This window comes from Artibeus jamaicensis, unplaced genomic scaffold, assembly GCF_021234435.1.
Source record: "Artibeus jamaicensis isolate MK-2021 breed Jamaican fruit bat unplaced genomic scaffold, CSHL_Jam_final contig_332, whole genome shotgun sequence".
NCBI lineage: Eukaryota > Metazoa > Chordata > Mammalia > Chiroptera > Phyllostomidae > Artibeus > Artibeus jamaicensis.
Window position 1 is genome coordinate 30,774,905 of NW_026521788.1, and position 26,687 is coordinate 30,801,591.

Sequence of the window (26,687 nt, forward strand, 5' to 3'; positions counted from 1 at the left end):
GTTTTGTGAGCATCCTGATCACCAGTGTTTAGAACTGTGCATCTGAAAGGCTGGCTATCTCTTGATTGCTTAAGAATTACTGGCTCTGGGGCTTTGAGCTGTTCTTGAGCCTTAATATTTTGGTCTGTTTGCACCTGTTACTTATGAGGGGCGGAGCCTTAGGTGTTCACAAGGGTGGGGCGACCCAGTCACTGGGTTGTGACGCTATATGTGGGGGTGGGGTCAGAGAGGGGCAATGGTGTTTGTTATGCTCTCTTGGATTTCAGTCCCTTCTGCTGCTTGCTGCAAGCAAACCTGCCCCGCCCCCGCCCGGTGTTGGCTGCTGCGTGTGTGGGCCTGTGCACCCTCCTGGACCCTGTAGGTCTCTCCAACAAACTCTCTGTGAGCCTGGGAGCCTCTCTTGGCACCTTGACCCCGAAAGTCTTTCTAATTGGTGCTTTCAGGCTCTAATTCCCATCGCTGGGGCCCTAGCCTGAGCAGTCTGTCTTACTGCTTGGTCCTTTGCTTGGTTTATCTGCATGCAAATGTGTGACCGTGTTCAGCCAGCTGCCTTGTGCCCTCACTGGGTCCACCTATTGCCACCCCACACCTGGGACCTGCCAACTGCCGCCTGAGCTCCTGGGTTGGTCCAGCCGATCTTTCCTGCCTGACCCTGCTCTGCAGCTGACTCCGCCCCTCTTACCAGTCTGGCTGAAGTGTTTGTTGTTGCCGGACTTCTGTACAGTTCAATTTTCTGTGTTTTGGCTGCATTTTTGTTACTAAAACTTTGCTATCTTCAAACTTCGTTGTGCGAGGAGGCACAGTGTTTTCACCTATGCCTCCATCTTGGCTGGAAGTCTAAATGAATTGTTAATGGGAACTAGAGGACAGTCCCATAATAAAAGGAGATACTCGTGTCCACCTGGGGCTCAGTGTGCATGGAGAAGTGGGCTGTGGGCAGTTCTAGAAATGTAATGAGGAGGGCCTGGCTGGTGTAGCTCAATGGATTGAGCGTGGACCTGCAAACCAGACTGCGGTTTGATTCCTAGTCAGGGCACATACCTGGGTTGCAGGCCAGTTCCCAGCAGGGGACACATGAGAGGCAACCATACGTTGATATTTCTCTCCCTCTCTCCTTCCCCTCTAAAGGTAAATAAAATCTTTAAAAAATAAATAAATGTAATGAGGAGCATACAAACCATACCAGGGCATTCTGCATGTATCAGTGAAGAAAAAAAAATGCCTGCTATCTGAACTGGACAAACAGTTCTATAACAGAGTCTACTTGAAAAAAGGTAGAATCAAAAGTTTGACAATATATCAAAACAGACACAAAAACAATATTTTATTGGAGACAATTCATACCATTTAATCAAATAAATCCATTTCATTCAATAATCTGCTATATTGTTTCTAGCAAAATTAATACTATTGTATTTCCCTTGGAGAGGACCATGCTTTCAAAAAAACGTGAGTTGAATTTCCACTATGTTTAACTCTAAAATATTTTACCATACCAAAAAGCAACCCCTAATCAGAAGAGAAACAGAAGGAAAGATGTTTGTAGAAACTGATCTCCATCAGAAACAATTCACTGTCCATAGTCTTTCAGGGTGGTGCTTTTACATGGGGACTTTTTTGGGGGGATGGGGGAAGAGGGCTGTTTCTCATAAACGTTTGCTTAAAACACATAGCATGCCCCACTGCAGCGATTTTCAACAGGTGTGCTGCAGCACAACTGGTGTGCAAGAGTTTTTTTAAAAATTTAATCCTCACCCAAGGATAGGTTCATTGATTTTTGGAGACAGAGTTTAAGTGGGAGAGAGGAAGAAACATCAATGTGAGAGAAACATTGATCAATTGGCTACTGTAGGTGCCTTGACTGGGGACTGAGCTCACAACCCTTTGGTGAATGGGACAATGCTCCAACCAACTGAACCTCCTGGTCAGGACTGCAGCAATAGTTTTAAAAAACATAATACCTGATTATTTACCAGGGGCACTGACCTCTTTTCCCTTAGATTGTCAAATGAAGAAATGACAACAGCCTGGCTGGTATAGCCTGGCTGGTATAGCTATAAAATAATTGAGTGGGGAGGGAGAGGCTGTGAACCAAAGGGTTGCTGGTTTAATTCCCAGTCGAGGAACATTCCTGGGCTGCAGGCCAGGTACCCAGTGAAGGGCACACTAGAGGCAACCACACATTGATGTTTCTCTGCCTTTCTTTCTCCTTCCCTTCCCCTCTACAAATAAATAAATAAATAAATAAGTAAAATCTTACCAAAAAAAGAAAACAGCCAATACAACAATGCTGTCTGGTATGAATGATTCAAAATTATACCTGTTTTTTGTAGATCAGCAAAAAATATATTTTTTGGTGTGCCATGAGATGAAAAAAGTTGAAAATCACTGCCGTACTGTAACCAGTCAGTATTAATGAGGTGAATGGGTAGAAGAGGTGGTAACCAGCTGGACCACCCATGGACTAGAATCTCTAGAACAGGAATGTTTTGTGTTGGAGTAAGCCAGAGCTGAAGGGAGACACCTACAGCATCTGGAGAAAAGGACCAAGAACAGGAAAGCGTGAAAAAGATACAGGTTTCCCAACAGGGGACCAAAAGAAAGCTGGTACTACCAGTCAAAGATCGTCTGTGCTTTTCCTTGAGACTAGGTTACACTAAATGGGTCCTGCAGTTTTCACATAAAAATTGGATTGATACTAGACAGTGAAATCAAAGTTTCCCTTTTTTGTTCAATAAACACTGATAAAACACCTGTTTCCAAGGCAATGAGGCAGGTGATAAAATAAAGCTAAGATGTAGTCTTGACTTGAAGGAGTAATCCAGCAGTAGCAATCAGACCTTGCACTGTGTCCAAGGGGCCATATGGAGGGAAGAATCACTCTGGTTGGCAGAATCAAGGAAGGCATTGTCCAACTCTCTCCTCATGGGTGTCAGCATGTCCTTCTGCCTTTATGTATCTGCTCAGGCTGCCTGGTTCCAGGCACTTGCTTATCTTCCTTATCTTTCTTGGTAGTGTGAGAAATGAAAATTTGAGAGGATAAGACCTTGCCTCACTGGTGCTAACAAATGCTTGTGGAATTGATATATTGTGGACATGGTTACTCCCCCTTGGTCCAGAAAGGTGGAAATATTTTGGGAAAAGAGAGCTAAGATGATTGTTAAGGTGTTTTAGTCAGAAGATGGGAGTGAAAGTACATCAACAAACAGATTTAGTACAGGGCTTAATCCAGATGATAGGGACAAAGCACCAACATAACCAAGGACTTCTAGAAGGTAGCTGGAAGCCCTCTGCCAAATAGGTTAGTGTGCAGAATAGGACAGCTAAAATCTTTTCCTATGATCTACTCAAGTTCAACTAAAGCATAAGAAATAATGAATAACTAGAGAGCCTTAACTTTCCAGAAAATAGAAAGATGGAATAAACAAAGCACCCCACAAAAAGATGAGTTTGGATGTCAAAATGTAGAGAAAGCTTCTGAATATGTTAAGTTTTTTTTGGATGCTTTGGATTGTAAGCAATCAAGATGGACAGGGAGGCTATCCCAAAGAGGAAAGTCTGTAGGAACCAGAGTAGTTGAGCCCGAGCGTTCGTTATGCCTTTAGACCTAAAAAAAGAAAAATTTAACCATCAAAATTTTAATATTATGGTTTCATAGGAGTTACTGTCTTCTATTTTTTTAAAAATAATGTACTCCTTCTAACTACTTTCATTGGGTTTATTTTGCCATTTCTCCAGCTTCTTAACTCAAATGCTTAGTTGATTTATTTTCATTTTTCTTGTGCATTTAGGATGGTACACTCTTCCCTGAGAAACAGTTTGGCCACTGCCTAGAGCACTGTTATTATACCACTGGTTCTCTCATGATTCTGATGAGTGGATAGGGTTAAAGTAGCACTGGTATGGCTTCAGAGCAAGTGTTTTGAAGAAAGGCCAGATGTGAATCTTAGCTTGGCCAACTATCCACTGAAACCCTGGGCAAGTCACTCATTCTTTAGACAATTTCCTTGTCTAAAAAAATAAGAAAAATGGTTTTTATTTCATCGAATTTGAGATGATTTATGAGATAATGAACACAAAGTGCTTAGTAAAGGGCTTGACATAGTAATATAGTAATAATACTATAGTAATAATAGTAATGATAAACACCTGTAACTAAACTGCTTAAAACAAAGCTCAAAAGAAAATGACCCAACTGAAGTGAAATACTACATTTTCATCTGTATTTAAGTCTCATGTGAATGACTTTTAATTGAAAACAAAATGTAAAAACAATATATGTAAAAATGACACACAGTTGATCCTTGAAGAACATAGAAGCTAAAGGAACTGACTCTTCCACATAGTCGAAATCTGTGTGTAACTTCTGACTTCTGCAAAATTTAACCACAGTTAACCCTTTATATTTGCAGGCGGTTGGCCCCAGGAATCCTTGGTGATACAGAAAACAGAGGACGGTCAAGTCTCTTGTATAAAATAATGTAGAACAATGCAAACAGTAGGTCCTCCACATCTGTGGATTCCAAACTGTGGTCTGAAGACAATATTTTCAATCAGCAGTTGGTGGAAACCACAGATGTGAAACCCATGGGTACGGAGCACTGACTGTATATGTTGAAAAAAAAAAACACCCAACATGTTCTTTAGGGGTCAAGTGCACTTTTCCACAATAACAAATTAAAAAATAAAAATCATATGATAATCTTAATAAATGAAGAAGAAGCATCTCATAAAATTTCAAAATCCATTCTGCTCTAACATCTTAGCAAACCTAGAAATGTTAGAATGGAACTTCCTTTTTCTGATAGTGGAGATCTACACAACTCTAGAAAAGACGTGATAGAAAAATGTTACAAGTTTTCCTTTTGATCAGGAACAAGGCAAAAATGCCTACTACCACCATTTCTAGTCACTACTGTGTTGGATGTAGTAGCCAGTGCAATACAAAAAGAATCCTAAATAAAAGATATACAGAATTAGCCTTGTCTGGTGTGGCTCAGTGGATTTAGTGCTGGCCAGTGAACCAAAGGGTCGCCAGTTCGATTCCTAGTCAGGGCACATGCCTGGGTTGCAGGCCAGGTCCCTGGTTGCGATGAGGTGTGTAAGAAGCAACCACACATTGATGTTTCTCCCCTTCTCTTTCTCCCTCCTTTCCTGCTCTCTAAAAATAAATAAATAAAATCTAAAAAAAAGATGTCCAGATTTGAAAGGAAGAAATAAAACTGTCTACATAGTGTTACTTACAATAGTAAAAACTAGACTTAAAAGTCCACCACAATGGGAATTTGTTAAATACATAAATACATTAATATTGAGGTACATACACATATAGGCTACTATGCACTAACAAAAGGAATGAGACAAACTTATAGGTACAGACATGGAAAAATAGGAATAAATGCCAAGGAGAAAAGTTATGGAAGAGTGTGTGTGTACACATACACACACGTACACACACGTACACATACACACACACACACTATGGTGGCTATAAAGCAAAACATATAGTCCAATCTTAACTCTGGTTAAAAGGAATTCACCAATTCATTTTTATTGCTGGATGGTGGGATGTGGGATGCTACATATACACAATATGGCTTTACATACTAAGTAATTCACTTGAATTACTCATCTATTCATAATCTAGAAGGAATGCTTATTTTGTTTTATAGGGATCAACAATACATTGCAACATGTTACACCATAAAGAAATGATTTCGCAAGATAATGGTGACTGAACTTCTCCACATTTGTTTTCCCTCCACCCTTCAAGAAATGGGTAGGAGGATATTAATGAGTCTTTTGGTTTTCATTAGAGTTTCTAAACCAAGAACAAAATAGGTGTCAAGTACTCCAACAATGTAAGTTGAGAGGCTGAACCACTCACCTTTCAGCTAAGATTTCACCAATAGGCTGAAGAGGCCATTGGAAAGAGGCACTAGTGTGCTGTGGCATTTCCTATTACAAGTGAATTCCAAAGAACAGCTTTAACAGAACCACTTGGAGAGCGTGACAAGAATTTCTTGGAATTTAGGGGAAGTTATTAACATCTGATTTAAAGTTGAAAGACTGGTTGTCCCCCCTGCTGGGTACAAGGCTGCACTGTGAACAGCATGCACTTGCAGATTCAACCCAGTGGGGGGACAAAGAAACTTACTGTGAGCCACACAGACCTTGTGGAAGGACACTGGACATTGGTGGGCTTAAAAGGGACTTGCTTAGAGGCCTGACTGAATAGAAGAAGAGAACTCAGTAAAAGAGAATTTTCCCCCCATCATAGATCCCGAGGAGAAACAGCAATGGCACATTGGAGGATGTGTCTGAAGAAACCAGCAGGGGAACTGCAGAAGGGAGATCCCAAGTGATGAGTGGTTTTGTGAACACCCACCACGGCCCCTCTGGAGGAAAGAGCCAACACTGGGTATGCAACATCCTCAGCACCCAGCTGCTGATCACAAGGCAGACTGTGCCCTGTTGCCCTTAACTGCTCCCACAACCTCGAGGCCACAAGCAGCTGCTAATCAATAGAAAAAGAGGCAGAGAGCCCTGGCTGGTGTAGCTCAGTGGATTGAGCGCAGGTCTGCGAACCAGAGGATCGTGGTTCAATTCCCAGTCAGGGCACATGCCTGGGTTGCAAGCCAGTTCCCTGCAGGCCACTTCCCAGCAGGGGATGCACTAGAGGCAACCATACATTGATGTTTCTCTCCCTCTCTCCTTCCCCTCTAAACATAAATAAATAAATATTTTTTTAAAAAAAAGAAAGAAAAAGAGGTGGAGAGGAGACATCAAATCCCCTCTTCCCCACAACAGGCTCCTGAGCACCAGCTTGAGGAGAGTAGACATTCTGAATAGATAAGTTTCCTGTTTTATCCCTGGCTGGTGTGGCTCAGTGGAATGAGTGCTGGCCTGTGAACCACAGGGTCACTGGTTCAATTCCCAGTCAGGGCACTGCCTGGGTTGTGTGCCTGGTCTCTAGTGGGGAGCTTGCAATAGACTGCCACACACTGATGTTTCTCTGCCTCTCTTTAAAGAAAAGAAAAAAAGAAGTTTCCAGTTTCAGTAAATCAATTGGACTATACTAGAACATATCACAGGGGAAACCTACGGAACTGCTTCAGATTTCATCCAGACCTAGGGTGGGAGACAGACAAAAATCTACACAGTGAGTGTATTTGGAGAGGGGTGAAAAAGAATAAAGCTGGTTTCAGTTCCTCTCCTGGAAACTCTAGCTTGTTTAATCAACCAGAAGATAGAGTACCATCCATTTAGAGTACTTAGCAGTGTCTGGCATAGTGCATACCCAATAAACATGAATTGCTTTTATTAACAAAAAGTAGTATTTTTCACTTTTAGCAGTAATACAGCAATAATAGAGGTGATAGTTAGTCTTGGCCAGAAAAATATCAACTGCCAAGCAGTTTGGCATGATTATAACCATCTCTTTCATTACATCATCCTTTATATGCTACAGAAAGTACAAACATAAAGAGAATCTTTCTTAGTACTCTCACACAGTATTAACCTACACTGGCATCTGCTGAGTGGCATTTAGTCAAGTGGCTTTTAACTTGCATTTACTGTCTGTGGAGCTTGTAAAAATAACACAGTCCCATGTCTGAAGCAAGGCCGACCACATCAGGATCTTGTTGGTCTGGAAACCAGGCTTGTGTATTTTGAAAAAGCTCCTTAGGTGACTCGGTTGTGAAAGTAGGATTGAGAGTCATCAGCCCCAGTCAGTAACTAAGCCTTTTAAAACTAGAAGGCAGCCTCCTAATCTTTGTTCTTGTTGGTGCAAATACAGAGAATTTTTTTTGAAAAAAATAAGAAAAGTCATCTAAATTAAGTAACTAAACAACTTTCCCTCTGTCAATTAGGCTTTTGAGAATAATTAAGTCCCAATAGATCTAAAATTTCTTAAGCTAACACAAATGAAATTAATTCATTCATTAAATATTTATTGACTACTCCCTCTGAGCTAGGCTCAGTATTAGGTGTGGGGATTCAACTCTACCCTGAGAATGCTCTCAGCCTACAAGTACATGAATTAATTAAATGGGACTACTCTCAACTTATATCAGATACTAAAAGTGACAAATACCTATGAAAAACACTTACTTGCACAATACCATGGCATACAAGGACTCTCCCACATGGATCAGCCAGGCAAGCCAATACCTGAAACAAAGTCAGTTTAGTTTAAGGTGATGGTTATTTGCTGATGAAATCTAACACAGAAACGTCAAAAAAGAAGGTGCTTTAATGTGAACTAGCACCATTCTTAGATATCTAAAGGCAACTGCAGGCCTCCCATGTCTACAGGGAGACTAGAACTGCAGTGGTCCAATCCCACTGCTGCTGCTCTCCTTACCCATTGTGTAGGAGGGTGTGATGGTGGTCCGCCAAGTACTGAGTGAAGAGGCCCAGGGGCCCTAGGCTCTGATAAGGAATACTTTGAGGCCAGAAGACAACCCACTGAAAGAGAACCAAAGGTACAGAACACCTATTAGGTCACTTAAGTCATTGTATTGAGAGAGGCTATGAAATAATCCTGATTCTACAACAGCAAAGACAGAACAAAAAAATTTTTTGAACTAAGTCATATGGGGTTCCATGCTTGACTTCTATTTTCTAAAAATTATTCCAATGGGAGATTTATGCTGAGGAAACTATGTGGTTATCAGACTTATTGCCCAGGTTGGATGACTTCTATTCTTAATGAATTCCACACAATTTTAAGAGCTTATGTGTCCTGGCTAGCTTCCTTACTGCACAATCTATGGCTTGAGCCAAGTCCCCATTTAATTTAAAATCCCTTTCTCTTCTTTCATCTCTTCTACCTCTAAAACTGTGACTGGTTCACTGCATAGAACTGAGAAATAAGTAAGATCCGGTTTGTTAAGTGCTAATAGCAACTACTTAATCACATAAGGTTTTTGTAATCTTACCAACTTTCCCTGTTAACTAGGCTTTTTAGAATAATTAAGGCCCATTAGATCTAAAATTTATTATTCCATACAGATTTCAGCCAAGAGCAGTACTACCTATCCCATTATGGTGTTATACACTTAAAATTTAAATAAAGCATAAAACCAAGTTATCCTCCCAAACCAAGATGAAAGGGCAGCATCCACCAGCTCCACAATATCCCAATATAAAGCCACCAAAGCTTTCCTCCATTTATATCCTAACTACTCAGAGATGCAGAATCAAAGAACAGAATTTGACCTTTGAAAATTTTCAGTTCAACACCTCCGCTTTACATATGGAGAAATCACCACAAAGGTCGTCAGTTTTCACAACAACAATGTGGACAAAACACTTCTAATCTGCAATCTCCAGGACATACCGGGAAATACCCAAATAGTTTTTGCTTTCATTCAAAATTATACCAAGTCGGTCTCCAACCGACCTTTCCAGTTTTGCCCGTTGTCTTTTAAATGAACTGTCAGCCAGACAAGAGTTGCTTCTCCTCTCAGTAGAGATTCTCTGACTTCTTGTTTTCACATCCGTGCCACAACATTTATATTCTCTCCACTCCTTCTTATCAGTTAAATTCTACTCATTCCTTAGGGTTATGTCCGTTCCCTAATCAATTCCAACTGCCTCAAACATTCTGCTTCAGAAGCCCTATCCTGACTTGGCAAGCCTACAGCAGAGTGTAAACCTGCCTTCCTCGGAGTGCTGAGACTGAGGTAAAACGCAGTAACCGCGGAGCAAACACAAAGGCAGAGAGAGACTCGATAAATAGAAGCTGGGTTGTAAGGCTACTGAACTTCGGCTAGGTGCAGTAACCTTGGCAACCACCACCAGCGCAAGCGCAAGACTGCGCTCCCAAGGAGCCCCTTGCCCTGCCCCCAAGCCCTGAGAGCCTGCTGGCAGCCCCAAACAGATACCCCGCTCCTTCCGACGCCTCACCATAAAATATCCTAGCGTAAGGATGGTGACCAACGAGGGCAAGGGTCTGGCTGTACGGAAGTAGGCGGTGGCATTCTTGCCGGCCTCTGACTTTGCTACCACCATTTTGAAGGATATAGACACTGAGGTGTGGGGTGAAGAGCAATACCTGCTCCCGTCCCCACACAGGAAAACCAGAGTACCTGGTTTCGCCTGCCTTCCTGCATCGGCTAAAGACGCGGGCAGTCCACTGCGCCTGCGTCTTTTTGGAATCTAGTCACCCTCCGCTGAGAGAGCGCAGGTGCGGGATTGCGCCTAGGCGATCAGTCTTTTCCCGGCAGGCCCGGGTCCTTCGTTGAGTGAGGCGCTCGCTCCCTTCACTGTCTTTACCGTGTAATAGCCAAAGGAGAGGGTGATGATGGTGAACCAGAACAGACTGCCCCTCTGGAAGTAGGCTTTATTGTTCGCTGCTGGCCCCATTGCTGCAGCAGAGCCCTGGGAATTCGGAGCAAGGTACGCTAGCCTAGCCGCGGAGAGAAGGGTCCGTGCGAGGAGGGCGGGGCCTGGCCGGAGCTCCTCCCCCCAAAAGGCGGGAGAAAGTTCTGCGGCTTCACTTCCGGGAGAGATGCTAGCTGGATTCTAGGCAGGTGGGCGGGACAACATCCGCAGGGTAAAACCGCCTCCCGCTCAGCGTAGCTTTGCAGCGTTTATGATGAAGGTGTGGAAATAGCTTTACACACGTGTGATAACCACGAGTCTAATTTCTGAATTTAAGCTCGGCTGGCTCTGTGAGAAACAACTCTGTTCCGTTAGAATCAGACGTGTGGAACCACAGGGCCAGCAGTCAGAACAGGGGATGTGGGTTTAAGCCCTGGCTCTGTTGGTAAATTTTTTTTGCATAAATTTAGACTAGTTACATAACCCATTTATGTCTTAATTTATCTCCTAACTTGCCTTTTCCACATGTGGCAGGCGCAGTAAATTTTTTATCCTCCAGGTATGCTGTATTGCCATCACCTCTGGGTTGGCAGAGAAATTGCTTGCCTCCTTACATACTTTATCTCTCTATAGATGGATTCATTAATGACCTAAACATTGAAAATAGTGAAGAAAATGTGGAGAAGAGTTTTACAACTTTTGATAAAGGGGAAAGAAACTTCTGAGCAAACTTAAAATTTAAAGCCATTGAGGTAAAGATTGAACATTTAACTGCATCTAAATTTCAATTTTATTCTTATGAAAGTCACCATAAAACTGAAAGACCTAGAAGAATGAATTCTTTAACTTGTATAATAGATGAGTAAAGGATATGAATTGGACATCCTTAAGAGAGAAAATATGAATGGCCAAGAAACATGATGTTCAACTTTAAGGCAATTTGGGAAGTGCAAAATAAAGCAAAAGCAACATGCTGTTTTTCCACATGAGATTGGCTTAGGGAGTATTAGGATACACTATAAAGAACTATAAAAACATTTGGTATTTGTCACACAAATGAGCCAATTAAAAATGGTACTCCAGAGATAGATCTGACACATATACCCAAACATGATAAAAATAACATTTAAAATTAAGAGGGAAAGAATGAACTATTCATTAATTTTTTTTCTGGGTGCTTGGTTATCTATGTGGGAAAAATATTTTAGACTCTGCTGTCAGTCAGACACAAACACAATGGGGTATCATGAGGTACAGAGATAGTAGTCCCCCTAAGGGAGCACTGATGATGTAGGGTGAGATGGGTATGTGCTAATACAGCCAAAAACAAACAAACAAACAAAACCCCATAAAAGCTCCCCACACTTTCTCAGAAACATGGAAGGAGGAGCATTGTAAACAAATTAATGGAAATATGGATAACATTGTGTGTCTAGAGAATTAGGAACAATTTATTGTTGCAAGAAGGAAAAATGTGAAATTAAGTGAAGGAAGGTGAGGCTGAAAAGGCAGGTAGGGTTTTGGTCATTAACAGTGTTCGGTGTCAAACTTTTGATTTGACCTCTTAGCCCAGGTAAGTCAGTGAAGAGTGCTTTTTTTTTTTTTAAATTAGTGGAGTGAAAATATCTGGTATACATTGGATGGAGGTAAAATTGAAAGCAGGGAAGATGAAGGGTTGATAAAGTAAAATAATGGAAATGGAAAAAAGGTTATGTCATTCACTCAAGTATTCAAAAAATATTTCTGAGGACCCATTTAGTGTTAGGTGCACTGCTAGGCTATGGAGATACAACAGTGAACGACACAAATGCAGTCCAGGCTTCATGTTGGGCACAGTGTAGTTCTGACAAATCAATATGGATTTATTAGAGGCAGCACAACAATTTTACATTTTTAGATTGAGAGACAGAGATGAAGGGAGAAGGAGAGAGAAAGAAAGAGAATCATTGACTTGTTATTCCACTTATTCATGCATTCATTGGTTGATTCCTGTATGTGCTGCAAGGGAGGATTGAACCCACAACCCTGGCATATGGGGATGCACCAAGCAACTGAGCTTCTTGTCAGGGCTATAACTTAATGTTTTTTAGTAAACTGACCACTTTAACTTTAAAGTATAAGATCCTGCATTCGGAGGTTACAGAAGAAATGTCCTCAGGGCATTAAATTAACAAATGAAGGAAGGGGGGGGAGCAGATTGATCTGGTAGTGTGAGATGAAACCAGTATGTGTTTGTCCTGCCTAAAAATCTTCAAATTCAATTAATGATGAGTGATGATGATGATTAGGTTTCATGCAGGATTTTGGCCTATAGAACACTGACTTTTTAAATATATACTTGGGAATCAGTGTTATCAGTTAGTGTTAGTTTAGAGGTGGCATGAAGGAATATTTCAATAAATGTTAGCTATTTTTTACTACTGTTACATTTTAGTGATAAGTGCTATGATATAGGAGGATGAGGCGAGCGAATGGCTAAAATTTATGTAAAATCATCTCAACCAAACCTAGTGTGTTCTAAGCCAATTTGCTGAATTCATTCAGCCAGTTTGACAAATTCATCAAGTTTACGGAGTGTGACTTAAATACTTTAACAGTGATGTTAAGTATCTTTGTCAGACATGTTTATTCTTGGTCATGGAGTAACTTTTCTGTTTATGTATATGAATATTTTGTGATTCTTTTAAAATGTCATTTCTTGGTGTGTTGACCTTTAGATTTTTTAAAGGTTTTTTAAAGCCAATTTCTCAGGTAGTATATTATATTAGTTAGGATTAGATATGGCTGTGAGAAAGCAAACCCTTATTTTTCTTCCACAAATCCAGATGTTGAATTCCAGGGCTGCTTTTGGGGGCTGCTGCCTGTTCTTATTGTACCCCTACCAGGCTGATGCCTTGTGGCTGACCCTCCCAGGCATCTTCACTCCTGGGTTAATAATTGTGGAATACTGCTGCACACTGTATACAATTTGACAGAGATTGTTTTTTTTTTAATTTTTTAAATTGATTATGCTGTTACAGTTGTTCTATTCCCCCCTTCATTCTTCTCCATCCTCCCCCCCGCCCCACCATTACCCCGCCTTTAGTTTATGACCATGTGTCTCAAGTCCTTTAGATTCTATATTTCCCATGCTATTCTTGCCCCCCCATCTATTTTCTATCTACTGTCTATGCTACTTATTTTCTGTACCTTCTCCCCCCTTCTCCTCCTCCCACTCCCCTGTTGCTAACCCTCCTTGAGATCTTCATTTCTATGTTTCCACTCCTGATCTAGCTGTCCTTTTAGTTTGCTTTTATTTTAGGTGTGGTTGTTAATAACTGTGAGTTTGTTGTCCTTTCACTGTTCATGTTTCTTTAACTTCTTTTTCTTCGATAAGTCCCTTTAACATTTCATATAATAAGGGCTTGGTGATGATGAACTCCTTGAACTTGACCTTATCTGAGAAGCATTTTATCTGCCCTTCCATTCTAAATGAAAGCTTTGTTGGATACTGCAATCTTGGTTGTAGGTTTTTGGATTTCATGACTTGGAATACTTCTTTCCAGCCCCTCTTGCCTCTAAGGTCTCTTTTGAGAAATCCGCTGACAGTCTGATGGGGACTCCTTTGTAGGTGACTGTCCCTTTAGCTCTTGCTGCTTCTAGGATTCTGTCCTTCATTTTAATCTTGGGTAACGTAATGATGATGTGCCTTGGTGTGTTCCTTCTTGGGTCCAACTTCTTTGGGACTCTCTGAGCTTCCTGGATTTCCTGGAAGTCTATTTCCTTTGCCAGATTGGGGAAATTCTCCTTTATTATTTGTTCAAATAAGTTTTCCACTGGTGGCTGTTCCTTTCCCCCTTCTGGTACCCCTATAATTCGGATGTTGGAGCGTTTAAAGATGTCCTGGAGGTTCCTAAGACTCTCCTCATTTCTCTGAATTCTTGCTTCTTGACTCTTTTCTGTTTGGCCATTATTTGCTTTCTTCTGGTCCACTCCATTGATTTGAGTCCCAGTTTCCTTTTGATTGCTATTGGTGTCCTGTGCAATTCCATTCATTTCAATTAGTTTCGCCTTCATATATTTGTCTAATTTGTGGCTATAATCAACCAGTTCTGTGAGGATCCTGATCGCCAGTGTTTTAAACTGTGCGTCTGAGAGTTTTGCTATTTCTTCATCACTTAGATCTATAGGCTCTGGGGCTCTGAGATCTTGTGCCATTTTTGGTCTGTTCGCGCCCTTTAAGTGTGAGAAGCGGTACAATGGACTCCCAGGTCGCTGGGTTGTGACGTTGTATGTGGGGGCGTGGTCAGAGCGGGGAAATGGTGGCCCCCTCTGTTGTTTCTTGCTGCTGGGTGAGGAGCAGAGGCTTAGGTGGTTCACCAGGGCCAGGCCACTCAGAGTCGCTGGGTTATGACGCTGTATGTGGAGGTGGGGTCAGAGCAGGGAAATGGCGGCGCCCTCCCTGCCGCTGGCCGGGGACCGCTGGGTTCCGGTCCATCTACTCCCTCGCTTGTCTATCCGTGCACAAATGCTCAACCACAGTCAACCCGCAGCCCTGCTCCCTCGCTGTTTTCCTCGAGGTCGCTGGCTTGGTGGCTCGCTCGGTGGCTCACTAGGTCCAACCCTGTGCCTGGATTCCACGCACCTGGATTCCACGCACCTGAGTCCATCTGACCGAGTTTTCCTGTGCAACCCTGCTCCACCAGCTGCTGGTTTCGCCCCTTACCGCGCAGGCTGAAGAATTTGTTGTTAACGGACTTCCGAAAAGTTCAATTTTCTGTGTTCTGACTGTGTTTTCTGTTGCTAATATTTAGTTGTCTCTAAACTTGGTTGTGTGAGAAGGCACGGCATATCCACCTATGCTTCCATCTTGGCGGAAGTTTGACAGAGATTGTTACAGAACAGAATGGGGTGGGGTGCGAATGATATACTATTGCTGAATAGACCCACCCTTGTGCGCTCCCCCTCACCCCCGCCATGCTAGGTTCGCCTTGCCCACTGCCAGGGAAAGACATCTGTCAATGCCAGAGATTGTTGAAAAGGAAAGGGATTATTTATTTAATAAGTTATACAGACTTAGAGTAATGACTTCATGTCTTCATTAAAAATACTGAAGTCCTTTAGAATAGCCACCAGTGCACACAGTCCTTCCTTCTCCTCTTTACCTAGTCCAGGGTATCTCAGCAAAAGAAGTAGAAGTCTATGGTTCAGGCAGTCCCTCAGTTCCGGCACCATCAGCTGTGTTGCTGCCTCGATCTCCAGTTAATCCAAAACCATGTGGCACCTCTTCATGGACCACCAGCAAGAGTTCTTTCACCCCTTTTCTTCCAGGCAAAGTCTCTCCTGCTTCCTAAGCCACGTGGCAAAAGGGAGCACCCTAAAGCTGCATGGTCTGAAAAAGTGCCCTGCATGGGTGCCCTGCCTGGTTTTAAATACCAGCGCCAATCTTTCTCTGCAGGACCATTTCCAACTCCTCCCACAAACAATTACACCTGCCAGCATTCCCATATTCTTCCAGCTTTACTGGGTTGCCATAGTAAATGTAGGCAGGCATAGCCCCATGGTGTGGAGCCAATCATCTGCAAGCTTTTATGCAGGTGCTGTACCCAGAGGGAGTTGCCTTGTGGTAGCATCATGGGTTGAAGTCACTCCCATCCCCCTGGCTCAAAGCAAGGCCACAGCTAGTTAACATATCTATGAAACCAGTTAAAGGTTATAGATATGTTAAATGACTGTTCTAGAGGTTATCTACAAAACTGTTGCTATTCAAAACAATTCTTAATGGTTCTGCTCCATGTGCCCATCCCCCATGTCAGATTTGTGGGGGTGAGGACATCCTATATATATTTTTTCTAGTATTTCCTGGACACCCTTTGTTCTGGACCACATTACAAATCCCCATTTGGGCTCCCCTCCCCCGCCTGGCTACACTATGTTACAAGATCATCTTCTCATGAATATATAGTATTTCATCATGGGGTAGGATTGGAAGGAAATGAAAATGCCTAATAATTTCCCTTTGAGCACATACACAAGAGAAAAAAGAATACAGACTAGAGCAGGGGTGTCAAACTGATTTCCTCAGGGGCCACATCACTGGGGGCCATTGCAGTTGCTTTCGAAGGACCGAATGTAATTTTAGGATGGTGTAAATGTAACTGCTCCTTAACAGTTAAGTGAGAGCTGGGTGCTGCTGCCCGGTAGAAACAAGGTGCTAGGTTGGATAAAACAAAGTGGAGGGCTGGATTCTGCCCATAGGCCTTGTGTTTGCCTCCTGTGATGTAGAGGCCAATACAACGTCTTTGTAAAAATAAAAAACAAAGAAAAAGTGATCCAAATTTGGATACAATAAACACATTATTGATAATTTGTGCCTAGAACAATTGTGTAACATAGTACTAGGCACTCAGAAATATTTATTGAATAAATAAATGAGTGAAATAATTTTGTTTCAAACATCTGTACACTAGGAAAGCATTACATTTTTGGAGTAGGCAACCCTAGGACACCAGATTCTGGGGCATTCAAGTTTACTTTTAAAAAAAATATTTTATTGATTATGCTATTATAGTTGTCCCATTTCCCCTGCTTTACTCCCCTCCACCCTGCACAACCCCTCTCACCCACATTGCCCCCTTTTAGTTCATGTCCATGTGTCATAAGTTCTTTAGCTTCTACATTTCCCACACTACTCTTGCCCTCCCCCTAATTTCTCCCCACCATCTGTGCTACTTATTCTCTGTACCTTCTCCCCCCCTCTCCTCCTCCCATTGCCCTGTTGGTAACCTTCCATGTGATCTCCATCTCTGTGGTTCTGTTCCTGTTCTAGTTGTTTGCTTAGTTTGCTTTTGTTTTAGGTGTGGTTGTTAATAACTGTGAGTTTGATGTCCTTTCACTATTCACATTTTTTATCTTCTTTTTCTTAGATAAGTCCTTTTAACATTTCATATAATAACGGCTTGGTGATAATGAACTCCTTGAATTTGACCGTTTCTGAGAAGCACTTTATCTGCCCTTCCATTGTAAATGAAAGCTTTGCTGGATACTGCAATCTTGGATGTAGGTCTTTGGATTTCATGACTTGGAATACTTCTTTCCAGCCCCTTCTTGCCTGTAAGGTTTCTTTTGAGAAATCAGCTGACAGTCTGATGGGAACTCCTTCGTAGGTGACTGTCCCCTTATCTCTTGCTGCTTCTAGGATTCTCTCCTTCATTTTAATCTTGGCTAATGTAATTATGATGTGCCTTGGTGTGTTCTTCCTTGGGTCCAACTTTGAGACTGTCTGAGCTTCTTGGACTTACTGGAAGTCTATTTCCTTTGCCAGATTGGGGAAATTCTCCTTTATTATTTGTTCAAATAAGTTTTCCACCTGTGGCTATTCCTCTTCCCCTTCTGGTACCCCTATAATTCGGATGTTGGAATGTTTAAAGATGTCCTGGAGGTTCCTAAACCTCTCCTCATTGTTTTGATTTCTTGTTTCTTTCTTTTTTTCTGTTTGGTTGTTTCTTTCTTCCTTCTTGTCCACTCACTTGATTTGAGTCCCAGTTTTGTTTCCATCACTATCGGTTCCCAATGCATTTTCCTTTATTTCACTTAGTGTAGCCTTCATTTTTTCATCTAATTTGCGACCAAAATTGACCAATTCTGTGAGCATCCTGATCACCAGTGTTTTGAACTGTGCATCTGATAGGTTGGCTATCTTTTGGTCACTTAGATATATTGGCTGTGGGATCTATTCTTCCATTTGAGCCATTTTTTTGGGGTGGTCTGGTGGAGCCTGTTATGTAGTGAGGGGTGGAGCCTTAGGTGTTCATAAGGGTGGGGCAACCATGTTGCTGGGTTGTGACGCTATATGTGGGGGCAGGGTCAGAGAGGGAACAGTGGTACTTGCTCTGTGTCCTCTCAGATTTCAGTCCCTTCTGCTACTTCCCACAAACAAATTGGGCCCTTCTGGTGCTGGTTTCTGGGTGTGTGGGCTTGTGTACATTCTAGGATTCTGTGGGTCTCTCCAACGAACTCTCCTGTTGGGCTTGGAGTCTCTCCTGGCGCCTCAACCCCCACAAGTGTTTTCAATCCATGCTTTTAGGCTTTATTTTCCAGTGCTGGAACTCTGGCTTGCACAGTCTGTCTCGCTGCCTGTTTTTCCTGGTTTATTTGCATGCGAATGTGTGACTGCGGTCAGCCAGCCACCTTCTGTGCCTCACTGGGTCTGCCCATTGTCACTCTACACCTGGGATCTACCAACTGCCGCCTGCATGTCTGGGTTTGTCTGGTAGCCACCGCTTTTCCTGGCATGACCCTTCTCCGCCCTTCTTACCAGTCTGAATGAATAGTTGGACTTCTGTACAGTTCAATTTTCTGTCAGTTCTGGGGTTTTTTTGTTTCTAAATTTTTGTTGTCCTTAATTTTGGTTGTGCAAGGAGGCACAGTGTGTCTACCTACACCTCCATCTTGGCTGGAAGTCCTTAAGTTTACTTTTAACATCACAAATGGGGAAATGAATTAAAAATTCATCAGATCCAAAAAGTGGAGGACACAGGAAGACTTCCGCCAAGATGGGGGCGTAGGTGGAAACAATGTGCCTTCTCGCACAACCAAGTTTAAAAACAACAAAGTTTTAGCAACAAAAACGCAGCCAAACCACAGAAAATTGAATTATATGGAAGTCCGACAACAATGATCCTTTCAACCAGACCAGTAAGAGGGGCGAAGCCAGCAGCAGAGCGGGGTCGGGCTGGAAAGATCCACTTGACCAACCCAGGCATTCAGGCAGCCCTGGGTGGATCTCAGGTGTGGGGTAGCAATGGGCGGACCCACGGAGGGTGCAAGGTGGCAGGCTGACCATGGTCACACATTCATGGGCAGATAAACCAGCAAAGGAGCAAGCAGTGAGACAGACCAGGCAGGCCCCAGCCGCAGGAAGCAGCAGAGGGGACCCCTATTGCCCCCCCTTTGACCCCTGCCCCCACATACAGCATCACAACCCAGCGACCTGGGTGGCTACACCCTGGTGAACACCTAAGGCTCTGCTCCTCATAGGTAACAGGCCCAAACAGACCAAAACATGGCTCAAGAAGAACTTAAAGCCCCAGAGCCCATAACTCTAAGTGACAAAGAAATAGCTAAACTTTTCAGATGCACAGTTCAAAACACTGGTGATCAGGATGCTCACAGAACTGGTTGATTTTAGTCACAAATTAGAGGAACATATGAAGGCTAACCTAATTGAAATGAAGGGAAATGCACAGGAAACCAATAGTGATGGAAAGGAAACTGGGACTCAAATCAAGGAAGTGGACCAGAAGGAAGAAAAAAATGACCAAACAGAAAAATATGAAGAATCAAGAATTCAAAAAAAAAAAATGAGGAGAGGCTTAGGAACCTCCAGGACATCTTTAAATGCTCCAACGTCTGAATTATAGGGGTACCAGAAGGGGACCAGGAACAGCAACAAGTGGAAAACTTATTTGAACAAATAATAAAGGAGAACTTCCCCATTCTGGCAAAGGAAATAGACTTCCAGGAAATCCAGGAAGCTCAGAGAGTCCCAAAGATGTTGGACCCAAGAAGGAACACACCAAGGCACATCATCATTACATTAGCCAAGATTAAAATGAAGGAGAGAATCCTAGAAGCAGCAAGAGATAAGGGGACAGTCACCTACAAAGGAGTTCCCATCAGACTGTCAGCTGATTTCTCAAAAGAGACCTTACAGGCAAGAGGGGCTGGAAAGAAGTATTCCAAGTCATGAAATCCAAAGACCTACAACCAAGATTGCTGTTTCCAGCAAAGCTTTCATTTAGAATGGAAGGGCAGATAAAATGCTTCTAAGATAAGGTCAAACTCAAGGAATTCATTATCACCAAGCCCTTATTATATGAAATGTTAAAGGGACTTACCTAAGAAAAAGAAGATAAAAAATATGAACAGTGAAAGGACATCAAACTCACAATTATTTACAACCACACCTAAAACAAAAGCAAACTAAGTGGACAGCTAGATCAGGAGCAGAACCATAGAAATGAAGATCACATGGAAGGTTCGCAACAGGGGAGTGGGAGAAGGAGAAGTGGGGAGAAGGTACAGAAAATAAGTAGCATAGACAGTAGGTAGAAAATAGATAGGGGGAGGGCAAGAATAGTAGGGGAAATATAGAATCTAAAGAATTTGAGACATATGGTCATCAATAAAGCGGGGCATATTGGTGGAGGGGGTGTGCAGGGTGGAGGGAAATGAAGGGGGCGGGAAATAATGCACATAATCAATAAAGTATATTTTTTAAAAAAGTGGAGGACACAGTCTCAAAATTCTTGTGGGGTGGGACCTGGGAGAAAAACAAGGAAAACAAAACTACAGAGCACCAAATTCTTGAAAATCACCTGTTGTTATTGTTACCTTTCTTTTTTTAACCAGATGGTCCTTTTAATCAAATTGCCAGGTCGTTCAACTTGCTTTCACTAAAGCATTTTCTTTTCAATTTACTTAAACTCTTCTTTGCAGCACCTGAAGTAGGTGTATATGCCAGGAGGGCAGAAAATATTCAATATCTTAGTGCCTGCAAATAGCCTAGCTTGATTAGAGAGCCAAGAGTTGGCAGGTGGCCACAGAGATTAGAAGGGTCAGTCTGAAAGGGAAGTAGTGGCCAGGTCATGAAAATTTCTCTTAGGCACTCTAGTAAGTTCTCGCTTTTCCTTGCAGATGGTAATTGGGAGTTAAGAACTTAAAGTTAGTGAATGTTGGTTTTCTGAGAGCAGAGACTATTTGTAGGACTCAACACACAGCTGGAGGCTCTTACTGTTTTCAGGTATATATTTTTTTTATTCTTATCTGAGGACATTTTTTCCCCATATGTGTTAGAGAGGAGGAAAGGAGAGAGGGAGACAGAGAAACACCAATGCGAGAAAGAAGCATGGGTTGGTTGCCTTCTGTAGGCTCCTGGACAAGGGATTGTACCTGCCCAGATCTGGGACAACCTGCAATCCAGGTACCGTGACCTGGAATGGAACCCATAACCATTTGATTATGGGATGCTGCTCCAACTGAACCACACCAGCCAGGGCATATGATGTATTTTTCCAAAACTTAAAGGACTCAGTGGATATCCATTGAAGCTAAGCTTAATATAAAGGATCTAAAGAGAATCTCAAGGAAAAAAAATGTTTGATGACTTAGGAAGGAAGACTAACCATAAAAGTGGGCAATTTAGGGGCTAATTTGTTGACATCTGCCAGTGAGATCTAAATAATGAAGTGGAGACAGAGGCAAGATAGACTGGAGTTGTGAAAAGAATGTAAAGCAAGGAAGTGAAGATCTGGTAAAAATGTTTTTTGGAAGCAGCTTGATAGAGGAGGCACCAGGAAGGTCGCCACCTCGTGTGAGCTCAGGGTACTGAGAAAAAATGAAACCAAAAAGCTGATCTGAATTTTGGGTTGCTGGGGGAGAAAAACAAAAAAACAAAACAACAAAAAACAATGACCAGAGAAATTAGTTTAGGTTCTACCTTATTTTTGATTTGCTCTGCTCTTTTAGTCTCCAGAGTCCTTCAATATTTACAGCTCCTCAGGTGTTTTTCTCAACCACCTCAAAACACCTAGTACTGCCCAAATGGACTGGCTGAGCTATCAAGGCCTGTAATTCCCAGCAGCAGCACAGGACCTGTCTGCAATCATGACTCATTAAAATGACCTCCCATATATCCTCTGTCCATCAAGTCTGTTGCTCATGCTTCTTCATTGTTGTTGGGGAGGCATGACCTAAGCTGGAATCAAGTCAGAAGCATGGGTACTCCCTCCACCTGCACCTCAGCCATTGACTTCCCCAGTGAAAAACCTTACTTTCACCTGCTCTATGTTCCTCTGGCATTTTTCTCTTCTTACAAGTTTTATCTCAAACAGTTAATCTCTCTTTGCTTCCATATCCTTATTTCCCCAAGCCTCTTGTGATTTTGGTGCCATGAATATTATTGGCAGCTTGAACTTAATAGTTTAATTCTTAATTAGGTCTTTGTTCACACATTAACTGCTCTGTTTGCTCAAGTCCTTTTGTTCTCACCAATAGAGTCATAAGTTGCTGAGGTGGCATCTCTGTCAAGTAGACAGAGATAATTCAGGGTTGGAGGAGATTTTATTCATATGAGTTTGTTTTGCAGAAGGAAGGAATGTTTTCAAGCTAGCTGTGTCCAGCTGATGATGTCTAGGAGCCTAATGAGGAAAAGTGTTATTTGTGACTAAAGAAACACAATATTTCTCTTTCAGTTCTCCAGAACTGCACCTCCATTACTCCCTTGCTGCATAAAAACTCCCTAACTTGCTTTTTGAGAGAGATGGATTTGGGAGATCTTGCTCTTCTGTTCTCTAACTTTGACCAAACTGAATAAATCTTTCACTTTATCTGAGTGTTACCAGACTAAAGTGGTCCATTTCCCCCAAGTACATCAAAGCCCAGTAAAACAAGATTAGGAGCTTTCACCAAAGAAAGGAAGTGTTTATTTTTTAGAAACTGGCTCATGCTCAGAGTCACAGGTGAGCTAATACTCAAAGACCTGGCTCCCTCTTGGCTTTCACAGTTAGGGCCATGATTAGGGTTGTGGTCTATACCAGTTGGTTGGTGCTGAGGGAGGGGGTAGTTGATCAATGCATCTGGTCCTGATGGCAGCCATGCGTGGCTTCCTCTGCTTTGGCTAGTTTTCTGTCTGTGTTTGACAGACTCAAGGCTTGTTCCTAGGATTATTTGATGCCAACCAGAACCTCATTATTTTCAGGGCTTAATGATTAAGGGAGTTGATGTGCAAGGGAGAAGGAGGCAGGTGAGTCGGGGTGCTGGATAAGGCCAGTTTGAATCAAATGGAAGGAAAGGAGAAAAGGTCATATTAAAGAAGTGAAGTTTTGCATGGTTACACAAACGCGGTATCTCCATGTATTGGCCTATTAGTGCAGTGGGTACACAAACTGAATTTTGGGAGGTAACTCTGAAATATTCATTAGTGCAAGTAATATACTGGGTGGGGCAAAAGTAGGTTTACAGTTGTGTGAACATGAAACAGTTTATTTTTGTGTCATTATTATTGATTAATTATTACACTATTTTTTCATACAAAAAGCTGTAAACTTACTTTTGCCCCACTACAAGATTTATGTCATATAATATATGAATGATCTTTCCTTTGGGCCTGCCACATAAATTTATAGCAATTTATTTAAATAGCAAGGGGGATGTGAGGATCCCTCTGAATTTAGATAAATTAATTTTGAAACAGCTTTCAAGTAATGTTGCATTTTTCATACCTTGAGGAATATAGAAGACTCCAACCCACTTGGGAAGGTACAAAGTCCTGCACTTGTGAAGAAAATCCCAAAGGCCTGCAGCTTCCTTATCTGTAGAAAGGAGGTTTTGGTTGTCTCAAGGACTGTTTTAAGGGTAGGATGAATTAGCAGATTATGTAATGTCCATAATAATCCTTATTCAGTATTACTCTCTGGTCTCTCCTGCTTCCAACCTCAGCATTCCTTAGTAATGAGATATCGGGCAGTGTGGATCATCAGTGAGCCCGAAAAAACTTCCATTCTCACATCTTCACTCAGCCTGCAGTCTATAACACAACAGGGTGATAGTGACAAGAATGAGGTTAGAGGTTAGACTGCCTTAGTCAGAGGCTCACTCTGTGGTCCAAGCCTCTCTGGTCCCAGTGCCCTGAAGGCACTGGGGATAAAATACTAAGTAAGGGTTTATGGGGAAAATTAGAGTCAGCTGGTGAATAGTGATGGGAAGCTAGGTTTTTGAAAAGGTGTATGAGGTGAAGCGATGAAGAGGTATGTCTAGGTTGGGCACTTCAGGGGTCTATGGATTGCTACACCAGAGGCCATCACTTTATCACTCAGAAAGACCTTGGACTAGAGGTTTAACATGGCTTCCAATGGTGAGTTTCTCTGATAGAAGGTGGTATATCTCGTGTACTAGTGTTTGGTAGGGGTTTGAGCTTTCATCTTGTAAAAAGTTCAGGTTTATAGGCTCTGAGAGCTCATGTCACTGATGTCATTGTTTGTGGCTGCAGTACAGTAGAACTGGGCAGTAGGACTTTTGAAAGACTCAAGTATTTTATTTCTATTATTGTTTGGGGGGTGCTAATTCTTTTAAAAAATTATATTTTATTGATTATGCTATTACATCTGTCCCAGTTTTCTCCCCTTTGGTCCCCTCTACCCAGCAGCCCCTACTCCCTCAAGCAATCCCCATACCATTGTTCATGTCCATGGGTCATGTGTATAAGTTCTTTAGCTACTCTATCTCCTATACTGTACTTTACATCCCATGGCTCTTTGTAACTACCTATTTGTATGTCTCAATCCCCTCACCTCTTCACCCATTCCTCTATACCCCCTTCCCATCTAGCAACTATCATAATGCTCTTCATGTCCATGATTCTGTCTCTGTTCTTGTTTGCTTAATATATATATATATATACATATGTATATATATATACACACATATATAGCCATTTTATTGTTCATAGTGTTTTATCTTTTTCTTAAATAAGTCCTTTTAACATTTCATATAATAATGGTTTGGTGATGATGAACTCCTTTAGTTTTTTCTTGTCTGGGAAACACTTTATCTGCCCTTCAACTCTGAATAATAGCTTTGCTGGGTTGAGCAGTCTTGGCTTTTGGTCCTGCTTTTCATGACTTTGACTATTTCTTGCCAAACCCTTCTTGCTTGCAAAAACTTTTTTTGAGAAATTAGCTGACAGTCTTATGGAAACTTCCCTGTAGGTAACTAACTGCCTATCTCTTGCTGCTTTTAAGATTGTCTCTTTAACCTTTGGTATTTTAATTTTGATGTGTCTTGGAGTAGGCCTTTTTGCATCCATCTTGTTTTGAACTCTCTGTGCTTCCTGGACTTGCATGTCTATTTCCTTCACCAAATTAGTGAAGTTTTCTGTCATTATTTTTTTCAAATAGATTCCCAAGTTCTTGTTCTTTCTCTTCTCCTTCTGGCACCCCTATGATATGGATGTTGCACCACCTGAAGCTTGAAGTTGTCCCAGAGGCTGCTAATACTATCCTCACATTTTTGGATTCTCTTTTTCCTTCTTGTTATTCTGATTGATTGTTTTTTGCTTCCTTATGTTCCAAGTCATTGATTTGATTCTTGACTTCATTTGCTCTACTGTTGTCCACCTGTAATTGTTCTTTATTTCAATTAGTTTATCCTTTGTTTCTGACTGGATCTTTTTGGTGCTGTAGAAGTACTCACTAGAGCATCCTTGTAACCATGTTTTGAACTCTGCATTTGTTAAATTGTTTATCTCTATTTTGTTTAGTTCTTTTTCTGGCAGTTTGGTTTGCTCTCTCATTTGTGTCTTCATTTTGTTGGCCTCCCTGTGTTTGTTTCTATGTATTAGGTAGAGCTGCTTTGAATTCCTGATTCGGTATCATGGCCCACTGTAGTAGGTGTCCTGTAGGGTCCAGTGGCACAGTGCGTCCCTTATCACCCAAACTGGGTACCCAAGGTGTGTCTTTTTTGTGGGCTGAGTACACCCTTCTCTTGTAGTTGAGCCTTGGTCACTGTTGGCAGAGCATTGGGAGGGATTTGCCCAGGCCAGTCAGCTACAAGGACTGGCTATGACCACTGACCACCAACCTTTGCCCTCCACAGAAAACCAGCTGTGCAGAGGCAGCATGGTGGTGCTTTGATGTGGTTTGTAGCTGTTCACTGGGTGTGCAGGCCCTGAAGTTTTCTAGGTGGTGCAGGCCAAGGTCAGCCCCCACTTATATTTTACCCAGGGCCACCAGCCCTGAGCCATAGACCAATCTGAGATGGCTGCCTCTTGTGCTGGGCTTGGAGATTCCCAGACAAGCCAAACTGTGAATCTAGGCTGCCTGCTGCTGGAGCTGTGCCTTGGGCCATTTAACAAGAGGTAGAGGGGCTGAGGGCTCACTGAGGCCAGCTGTTGCTTGTTTGAAAGGATTTAGGAAGTTGTGAAGCCAAGACCAGCCATTCATATGGAAAAGGCACTGTTAAGTGCCGACTGTTATGTTGAGTGGGACAGAGCCTCTGGGGGTCTCCAGGGTGAGGCAAACAGTATTAGCCAGGTTGATGGAGTCTCAGATATGGCACCTACCTGCCAGCTTTGTGGCTCTGCCTGCCTTTCTGTCTGGGAGAAAGCTGTCCCCCTGCTCTTGACTGGATGCCAGGTACTTTAGTTCCTCCCTGTATGACACTGATGCCTTTCAAGCTGCTACCCCAGTGCTGGAGCTCAGACAAAGTGAGTCTGAGTAAGTCTCTGTGTGAGTCCTTTAAGGGGAACTGCTTGAAACTCCAGAAGTTTCTTTTGTAGACTCAATTCCCGCTGGTTTTTGCAGCCAGAAGTTATGAGG

At 42.3% G+C, this 26,687-nt stretch overlaps 2 protein-coding genes across 6 annotated transcripts in view; one reads left to right on the plus strand and one right to left on the minus strand.

Annotated features, from left to right (window-relative positions):
- Positions 1–1,313: 1,313 nt before the first annotated feature.
- TMEM254 (transmembrane protein 254) lies at positions 1,314–10,374 on the minus strand. 2 transcript variants are annotated; one of them, XM_053663842.1, is made up of 4 exons: positions 10,285–10,374; positions 8,369–8,472; positions 8,116–8,175; positions 1,314–3,607 (listed from the first exon to the last, which is right to left on the minus strand). In XM_053663842.1, the coding sequence occupies exons 1-4, from the start codon at positions 10,372–10,374 to the stop codon at positions 3,487–3,489; spliced, it is 375 nt and encodes a 124-aa protein (XP_053519817.1). In that variant the 3' UTR covers positions 1,314–3,486. The 2 variants fall into 2 exon arrangements, with proteins under 2 accessions (XP_053519817.1, XP_053519816.1); XM_053663841.1 differs by lacking the exon at positions 10,285–10,374 and adding an exon at positions 9,916–10,090.
- Positions 10,318–26,687, plus strand: part of LOC119064187 (pulmonary surfactant-associated protein D-like) — a 39,305-nt gene continuing 22,935 nt past the window's right edge. For 3 of the 4 annotated variants that reach the window (XR_008391336.1, XM_053663838.1, XM_053663837.1), the window contains exons 1-2: positions 10,318–10,407; positions 10,966–11,084. The gene's annotated coding sequence lies outside the window, so the exon portion shown is untranslated. The remainder of the gene's footprint in view (positions 10,408–10,965; positions 11,085–26,687) is intronic. The other variant, XM_053663840.1, reaches the window with a different exon arrangement.

What these genes read in the sequence shown, in the direction of transcription:
- TMEM254 (XM_053663841.1), bottom strand. Translation starts at nt 10,020, where the DNA reads ATGGTGGTAGCAAAGTCAGAGGCCGGCAAGAATGCCACCGCCTACTTC. An exon ending in TTACGCTAGGATATTTTATG is followed by an intron (nt 8,473 to 9,915) that starts GTGAGGCGTCGG and finishes GTTCTCTTTCAG; the next exon opens with TGGGTTGTCTTCTGGCCTCA. An exon ending in TATGCCATGGTATTGTGCAA is followed by an intron (nt 3,608 to 8,115) that starts GTAAGTGTTTTT and finishes TTCTTTTTTTAG; the next exon opens with GTCTAAAGGCATAACGAACG.